Below are 9,663 nucleotides of genomic sequence, written 5' to 3' on the forward strand. Positions count from 1 at the left end.
TTTTATTAACTTTCTTTTTTTTTTTGGTCTTATTGCCAATAAGGATAAAACCTGCAGAATAAGCACTATCAGGCTGGCCTGAAATTAAAAGTATAGTACACACCTTTAACTTCAGGTATCTGGCATATGCTGTATCAGATAGGACTGACACAGGAACAAATTCAGTTAAAGCAAGTACTGTAAATACACTGCATACAAATACGCCATGTAAGCCAATGCAGAACAATGAGGAAATTACATTATTAAAAGTTTTTATTTAGGTTTGGTCAGTACAGGTAAGATAATATTGGAGTCACAGAGCAATATGCATAAACAGGATACAACAGTTCTTAAAAACTGAGTAACTATGCACACAATTCATAAACATTCGGTCACCTAAGGAGAAAATGCACAGATGTATGGTGGGAAAAACTGTAATTAACACTGAAACTACTACAGGACCCCTTCAGTAAGTCCATCTTTTAGTGATAAAACTACTGTACTGGGCAAACGTGGCAAACCCACAGCTATTATGACAACTCTTGAAGGTGGTGTAAGTATAACAGTATGAGTAAGAATGCCCTTACACAGCACAGGTTCTAGATATACACAGATTTGTACAGACATCATTTATGTTATACTTTATGGAAATAATTTCCATTTCAACTTCACATTAACTCATATAAAAATAACTTGAGCTACACAAACGTCCTTTTAGCAACATTCAACGTAATTAACTGTTAAAATTTCCAAAGTGGCAGAGGTATTGAAGCAAAAAGAAACCCACAAAAAGGCAAAATTGTGACAAGTATGCACTAATTTAAACGGCTTCTGGACAGTATCCTCTCCCAATTTAAATGACACTGTATAAAAATGTTGCAGAAAAACGTTACAAAACTGAACCCTGCACATTTACACTGGAGTCCAAACCATTCTGGACATGACGAGAACCCACAGTTCTGTTACCTTTCATGCTCACTGTTTTCTCCTCTTGAGGATCATGATTGGAGTCTGTGTCATTTGAGTGGTGAGTGAGAGAGTTTTCACTGCCAGTGGGAGAGTCTACACTTTCATACCCAGTACCGAGTTGGTTTATGTAGCTACCACTTCCTCTACCAGTTCTATCTTCAGAGTGGTTGGACAGCTTATTACCATTCCCTGGAGAAGCCGGGAAGTCATCTTCCGTGCTGCTACCCTCCCTATAAAATCCAGGCCCAGACGTCCGCTGATGGGAGGAGCTACCATTGCTTGGTCCATTTGCCAGACGGCTGCAGTCTTTCCCCACAGCCTCTCCCTGGTCTGTAGGCTCAGAAGATGGAGTCCTGCTGGTACCTGGGTTGGAGGCCTGGGACTGCTGCTGCTGGTACTGGGCCAACTGCTGGCGAGTCTCCTTCAACTGCTGCTGAAGAACTAGAATGGTACTCTGCATACCCTCTACCTCCTCATCAAGCTGGATGATGAAGTCATTCAATTCTATATAAAGAAAGCACATTTGTTGCAAATACTTAATAGCCCGTATATAGCTTGAATCTCAGACAAAAAAATTTAAATCCTATAACATTTTATGCTGAAATTTTTTCAACAGACTTTTTTTCAGGCATCAGGTATGCACTGGTTTTGATACTCTGCCTCTGAAGGAGGAAATACTTAACTATCATCTACATACTTTTTATACTGCTACTCAGAATATATGAGAATAAATTAGTTTCTGGGCAAGAAAGGAGGATATTTGGAAAACAGCTCAATTCCAACAATTAGTATTTTACAAGTAGATCCTCACGTGTCTACTTTTACTCAAATATAAAACCTTAGCAGAAATACTGCAAAAGTGACCATGAACCACATCTGTATGTAACAGATCTGAGTAATTGCAAAAGCCTATTCAGTGACAAAAAAGATTTTAGTCACATTTCAAGGAAGTTTCAGCTCTTAGTGTTTTTAATCCTTTAAATCCTGCATAACGGGACACTAAAAGACTTTCTTACCAACAAAACTTAACTAATTCCACAGGGTGTTTTAGTACTTATGTACCAAGAAAAAGGATCTTACATTTAGGACTGCATTTTGCAGCAAAACAAATTTGACCTGAAAACAGTGAAAGAAACCCTGATTCCCTTAGTCCTCAACTGCACTGTTGAGATGACAGAGCAAATAAGATGTAAACTGCTTATATAAAAATTCATGAAATTAAACTATTCTTGCTGCTATGGAAAACAATTATTAGGAAAACTGCTATTGCAGGATTATCATCACCTGTGTTCATACTGGGAAGAAGCAAGAGGGTCTAAAGAACACAGTTCTGGAGCTTACTTTACTGTATTCAAGAGCAGAAATCTTTAAAAGAATGTCCACCCTTGCTTCAATTATGAACTTTATAAACTTAGATGAAGTCATTATCTAAATAGTGGTTAAGAAGCAAAAGGATAACCATTCCAACAACATGTAATTACAGAAAGAATCATTTACCTTAAGAATTCTACTTATTATGTATTATTTTATACTGCTATTTTCTCAAAAATATGATGGTGGGAGAATCTATCCTTAAAAATACAGGATATGTCAGACTTAGATAATGCCAAATCAAGTCTATGCTATCTTACAGACTTCAGCTGTAAAACAAAAACATACCTAGGTTTATGTGGTATCTAAATAGCTCATGTCCCAAGACTTACTGTAATAAGCAGATAACCTACTCTGTAACACTCTACCAAAAATACCACCGATCCTCTGCAGAACTCTCAACTGAAGATTTTTTTTTAAATTTGCACTTTTCCCTCCATTGAAATTATGCAAGAGGTCAGAGTTTATACGTAATTTCGATTTAGGTTTACAATGCTGTAAAATTTGGACTATAAACACAGTAATGAGATATTTTAGTTTACCTGAGTTACCCAAGGGAAAAAAAAACCAACCAACCACAAAACCAAAAGCTATTATTCTTAGGCATTGTTAAGAAGTTGTTGATTTTTTAAAAATAATTTCAAAATGAGTCAGAGTTAACAAGCATTCCGTTCTCAGTAAATGCTTAGCTTCATGCAACATTAACAGTTTTCGTCTTACCAATTCACCAGTAACGTGCAGTCTAAACATTCCCTATTAAATAGCAAGGCCTACAGTACAAAAACCTGAAATTTCAAAGTCAAATGCTGCATTACTGAAGCTGCAAATCCCACCAGTCCCCAAAAATTAAGTTTGTATTTTTTAATTTTTTTTTTTTTTTTTTTTTTTTTAAATTAAAACTACCAGTGAAGAGTTACATCTGTCATATTTTAGGCAATATTGCCCTTCCCTTCTGGCAAAGATGGTTTTACAGTATGTGTATCATCAGGAAGTTAAACTAGCAGAAGTGCAAGGCAGCTTCCATTCTCTTAAAAAAATCCCTTACCATCCTGACTGCTTTTAAGTTCCTCACTATATTTCTTCTGTAAAGCCAACTCTGCCTCAAGCTGTGCAATACGTCCTTGGGACAGCTGCCTTCCAAGCTCTTGATTCTCCTGGATAAGCATTCGACACTTCGCCATTAACTTTTTGCCTGTTTGGCTGCAAAGGAAAGAGCCATCTATCACAAAATGAATATAAAACCTTCAGTAATCTTCCTCAATCACAATTACAGACAAAAAGGAGATGCAATTTCTGCATGTCACAATTCAAGGAACATTATGTCTCAACATAATTGTCATAGCAGAAAGTCTCCCTATAGTTACCACATGCTGTTCCAATGCCAGTTGATCTTCTGTCGCTGTCCCATAAAGTGGAAGGCAAGTTTTATTACTGCAAATATGAATAAGCATATTGTTCTTTTTTTGATACCAACATCTGGATTATCAGTATGCACAATCTTGCATGTGCTAATTATCAATGGATTTAAATATTTGATTAAAGATGTGCCTTGTAATGCAAAACATCAAGTACTGCATAAAAGTTACACACGTAAACTGAATCAAACAAAAATCCTTGTTCATTTATTGTACTAGTAAAATTTAATTATTAAATTTGAGTGAAGAGAAGACAGTTGCCTGGGGGGAAATATCAAGTCCGATGTTGATCTTTCATAGTGACATCCTTTTTCTTTAAAAGTCTTAGTCATTCTGTTAAATGTTGACCAGGTACTCTCGTTTAAAAAATTGTCTACTTTTCAACTCAAATTATGTATTTGCCAGTACTGTACAGAGTCTGTTTCATAATTCCTATGGTCAGCTTTTCCTAAACACATCTTGCATGGTGAGGATAAAGTAACATGTAGTTAAAAATCGGAAGGAGTATGTTAATCTACTTCCTTTAGAATGACAGATTTCAGAACATGAGTAATGATCATCAGGATGTCCAGTTTCTGAAAGAAATGGGAAACAGGCAGGAAAAAGTATTTTGAACTGACAAGATTTTCTTTACTAAATGGGTAACATCAACACATCTTTAATCTTCACGATAAAAATTGCACTGTAAAGCATTATAGGAAGTAGTATGCAAATTAATATATAGGCAATACAGCTGACTCCATAAAAGAGAAAAATTAAAGTCCTTTAAAGACTCTTGGTCTGCCCAAGTCAGGCTAGCAACACAAACAGTTCTCCTTTTAACAGGCTCAGCAACATAATGAAGCTGTCCTCTTTTCTACAGAAGTGTAAGCTCTGCCAAAAAAAAAAAAGCCAACCCAAACTTGAACAGGTTTATTGTGAATTCAATGGCAGGATTTGCATTACTTTTCAAGACCAAAGAAGGTCATTTAATTTTTTTGTTTGTTTGCTTTTAAACAAGTGACAAAGATTGAAAGAATTTCTGAGAATTAAAAAAGTAGAACAGGAAATTTCTGCTACAATTCACAGCCACGGTTCTCTCCTGCAACCAAAATACCCAACCAAAAGAATTTAAAATAATAATTTCCTTATCAACTACCTTTTAAGCATTCAAGCCTTAGACAACTTTTAAGTTCTGCCAGCTCTGCCCCATTTAACATTTTCCGACTGACTCTCACAAATCTTTCAGATGGGCTGCTCCAGAAGGAATCTGGCTGTGTAAAGTCCTGGAAGCCTGAAACTCTGCTAAAGGCAGCAACCTGTTTTCTTTCTTGATGTGATGTCCAATGCCAGGTCCTTGAAGTTTAAATTGTGCTGACCTAATACAGTCCAAGTCGCACACTTAAGATGCAAGTTTCCTTAGAGATGTTCATTCTGTGTAAAGCAGGACCACTTTGGAGGATAACCAATGTGACATATTCCAAAAGTTATTAGGCAGACATGCAATGATTTTTAGCCATTTGCAAATTCCTGTTACTATATTCATCATCACTACAAACTGAAGAAGTTCACAATGCTTAAGTCATTTAATGCTCTTCTCTTCACAAAACAACATCAACTGTAGAATTAGCAAGTACCAGTTACCTTGGAATTGGGAAATTTTAGAATCCCATTAATTTCTTCACATTAACTCCTGCCAAAATGTAAAATGTTTATTACCTGTATAGAAATTTGCATAGTTACCTATAATGCTATTTCTTCCCCTCAGAATTTTTCCAGATGTTCTGAACTAGTATCGCACCAAGTAACATCCCCTTGCAATTTACAAAAAAGGCAACACATGCAAGAATATAAAATCCAGTAACTATTAAAATAACTCCTGTTAGCTGTAAAACTAAGTTTGGCATTGTTCTCACAAATCCTCTTGAACATACATGCAACAAAACCTGTAAGAATACAAGTGGTTAAATTTCAGAAGACTAGTGTTTGTTGTACTAGGCTTATTGCAAATGACATTTCTACTTATTTTTAACCCAAGTGTATATTCTATGTTTAATGATGGTTGAAATGGTTTAGCATAGCCATTCCTTTGATTACATGCGCTTTTATTTCTCCCTCCAGACATGAGCAATGATTATGCTGTACATCCTTATCTATGCTTAAGGCCCAGAACTAACACCGCTTAGGGTTGCAGTTATGTTACCCTAAGAACACCAGTTAGGGACCTGAATAGGAGCATCATCTCATTCAAAAACTAGGTCAGATGCCCTGAAATAAGAGTAGCTGCATACAACAATGGACAATTAAAGCAACTGGAGGGGGGTGGGGGGTGGGGGTTCGACACAAAAGGATGCAGAGAGAATGAAAAATCCTCTAAATACTTTACATGAGTCATCATTTCTTTACCTTTTCAGAAGTAAAACTCAATAAAATCTTAACCCAATTAATGAAGACAGCCTCAGTTATTTACCAGAAAGTGACTTTAGTTTTCTGTATTCCAGCTACTGCATGTATGAATTATACACATTCACACCACTGACTTAAAATTATCTGATGCATATTAGGGTATGTTGTAGCTACAGAAATAACAACATTTCCTTTTGATACCTTTGCTTGAAAGAAAGTGGTAAGTTACTTGTCTCTCCTCAGCTGTACACACACATTTAGAGCCTGAGGACTTAAGAAAACAACCAACCTGTATCTAAATGTATTAAATAATTTTCTGAACTCCAAGTTAAACAAGCAATCTGCATGGCATGCCTCTATCTGCACATTATAGTGAGCTTTACAAATGGCTTGGTAACACATTAACAATTTATTAATGCAAGTCTTACCTCTGTTTTGATGCTAGATCATTAAAATCTTAGATATTGCTATAACAAAATCATTCCAGATGTATATCACTTTTAAAAAGGTAAAGTTTTGCTGTAGGTTTTTCTTTTGCTGTTAAATCATTACTCATGCAAAAAAAATAAACCTGCGTAAGTACACTATTCTTCAATCCCATATTAATCATCTGAAGCACAAACAGTTAAAATACTTCTGATTTAAAAATATGTAAAGCCATCTTAATAAAAGTCATCAAAACAGTTAGAATACATCACCTTCTGTGACAGCTAGATGTCTTTTTTTTTTAACTTAAAACTTAATTTTCTAGGATCAGACTGAGTCATAAAATGTTGCCGAACTGTTTTGAAAATCAAAACCTCAGATCACTAAATAGAACTCAATTGGCTAAGGAAAAAAAAACAAACACACAAATGCTATACCAAATCTGCATTTTGCTTTACACACCTCAGACATGCACTCCCAACTGTCCCGGATTGCTACTCTTACAAGTAACTTGGGACAACAGAACAGAGGCATTAATAGAGTAGCAAAGGCTCCTTTCACTGATTCCACCAAGGAAAATGCATGCATTTAAGTTTTTTTGGTTTGTTAAAATACTGACTTTGTTTTCAGAGAACGAGACAATGCAGAAATAACAACCTGTTCCATTCTCGTTCATCCCAGGAGTTTCACAATACAACAGTATAACCAGTAGTGTTCCTTGAACTATATATTACAACTATTTCAAGGCACATTTTATATAGAAGTGCAATACAAAAAAAACAGGTGTACAAAGGAATAAAAACATCCCACCAACACTGAAGACAGTTGCCATTGTGTGCCTTCTGTATTGAGCATTTGAGATCAGTTTCTAGTATAGATCAAAAAAATTTCTCATTTCTGCATGAAAACATGCAGTGAAATACTCATCACAACCAGTTTTTCTTATACATGCTAGTTGTGATCAAATATATATTGCTTCCAACAATTTTAAACCTGCAATTAGATAGAATGTACATTTTCGTACAGTCCTAATTTTGAGGCATCCACAGTATTACCAACCATCCAGAAAACAGTTCATTATTTAGCAACATTGACTTAAGCCTCCGTCAAGTGCTAGAGAGCCCAAAGGCTAAACAGTCAAATGTGTACACTACCACTGTTGTGATATCAAATAGCACTCTCATGGCTATTCAAAACTGGTTAGCAAGTAAACTCTTTAACGCAAAATTCACCTCATCGAGTTTTGACCCAGCAGTTCAGTGAACAAGCAGGAAGTCCACAGTCTTATTGGCAAAACTGACTTACAGTGTCTCTAAGTCACTAGGCTCAAGGTTAAGAGTGAAGCATATTCCACTTCTACATTTTACGAGAATTTTACATGTTCAATTCATGATTTATAATCTCTAGGTTCTCTCCTCCAAACTGTCTGTAGACACAGTGTGCCACAGACTTAAGACTTCTGTTTCTCCCTCTATTTTCTTCAAATAGAACAATTTTGCAAATGTCTACATGTTCTAGAAAAGATTTTTTTTCGAAGATGGCCATTTCTTCAGAATAGTCCGACGCCGTCAGGCCTCTGAAGCAAAGGGGGAGAAAAAAGCTGAAACACAAGGTTCATCTGGTAAGTTTTACATTAAGCATTACAAGCTGGACAGTATAAAAATGTGGCTTTTGCCTCAAAACGTCTGAGTCTTGGTGTGGAAACGAGTACTTGGCTGTCCCACCATAGCATTCTCGTAGTGGGACTGTCAGGGAAGTCTTGACTGGGGAGTATTTGTTTTGTTTACCTATCAGGCGTAAATTTCCAGGCACTCAGTTCATTTTGGGCTTGTTCCAGTTTGTCTTTAGTCTGTTCCAGTTCACCTTTCATTTTTAGGAAAAACAAGTTGATGGCTGGGTCCACCATTGTTGATCGCAGTTGGGCAACACTAGGCTGCTGGACTTGCTTGAGGTACTGAATCTGATTCTGCATAAAATAAGAAAAAAAGACTGTTATTCATACAACACTAAATACAATTTTAAAGTAATTTAGATACAAATAAAAACAGTTCTTCCAAAGATAATGTCAAGGAAGCTTGCCTTCTTTCAACACTGTAACCTGAAAAGGGTAGGCTACAAATCACTTTTGCCCACCTGCACCCTATCAGTGTGCACATTCACACAATCCCCCATCCCACCACCTACCAAGCTTAAACTTTCAAGGCCGATTCCCACTCCAGACCACTTCAAATTGTTTCTTACATTGTCAGTTTACATTTGCCAAAGCAATGACTGGAACATTAGAACACTCCCTTTCTTTTATATCTGCCTGCACTCTTTCAGCGGCGGGGGGTGGGAGGGCCGGAGGGGGAACTATATACAAAGAGTTATATGCTTAAAACATAGCTAATTTCCATGTGACTTCAGTGAAAGTTATTATGGAACATTACAGCTAATATTGACAACTGATATACTTAGAGCAACTACTAAAATGTTGTGGGGTTTGTTTGTTTGTTTGTTTGTTTTTTTTCCTCAAACTTCTAAGTTTTTCTCCAAATACAATAGTCATTTATGATACAAGTTTGCATATTTATTTTTGAAACAAAATAATTTGAAAATATTAACATCGATTAAACAGATTTTGGTTGGATTTGATTCTCTTGCAATAACCACAACCCAAAAGATTTGTAATTTTATCATTTATCACCCAAAAGACTTAAAACACAGTCAAAATTTCAGAAGTAACTGTGAGAGGACTTCTTTTAAATATAGCATTCATTAGTCAAAACTTGTTCATACTTAAATAGGATTAATTTTTAAAAGTTTCTTTTATTTTAGTCCCATCATAACAGACAATCTTAAAATATACTAAACAGTATGTGTTTACAATCCAGCTAATCACTAAAATCACATCAGCCTACAGAGAGCTTTCATTCCTAAATTCAATTTATTATGCTCCCTGTATCATGCACATTTCTTAATCAGCAAGAGATGAACAAAATTACATGAGATTAAAAAAGAAACATTAATTGAAAGTTCGGGGTTTTGCCTCCTGCTGCACACACATTCTTGCAACCAGACTTGATAGCAACAGAGTTTCACTGACAAACAGTACAAGGCATCACTGGCAAAATAGAGG

General features: G+C 35.9%; 1 protein-coding gene across 1 annotated transcript in view; it reads right to left on the minus strand.

Annotated features, from left to right (window-relative positions):
• Nucleotides 1–234: 234 nt before the first annotated feature.
• Nucleotides 235–9,663, minus strand: part of WTAP (Wilms tumor 1 associated protein) — a gene marked incomplete at its 5' end in the record, with an annotated part of 11,879 nt that continues 2,450 nt past the window's right edge. The window contains 3 exons of the mRNA XM_010293538.1: nucleotides 235–1,452; nucleotides 3,365–3,519; nucleotides 8,333–8,511. Coding sequence (XP_010291840.1) covers nucleotides 869–1,452; nucleotides 3,365–3,519; nucleotides 8,333–8,511 — 918 coding nt within the window. The remainder of the gene's footprint in view (nucleotides 1,453–3,364; nucleotides 3,520–8,332; nucleotides 8,512–9,663) is intronic.

The sequence above is a fragment of the Phaethon lepturus genome, unplaced genomic scaffold, assembly GCF_000687285.1.
Source record: "Phaethon lepturus isolate BGI_N335 unplaced genomic scaffold, ASM68728v1 scaffold19778, whole genome shotgun sequence".
Taxonomy (NCBI): Eukaryota; Metazoa; Chordata; class Aves; order Phaethontiformes; family Phaethontidae; genus Phaethon; species Phaethon lepturus.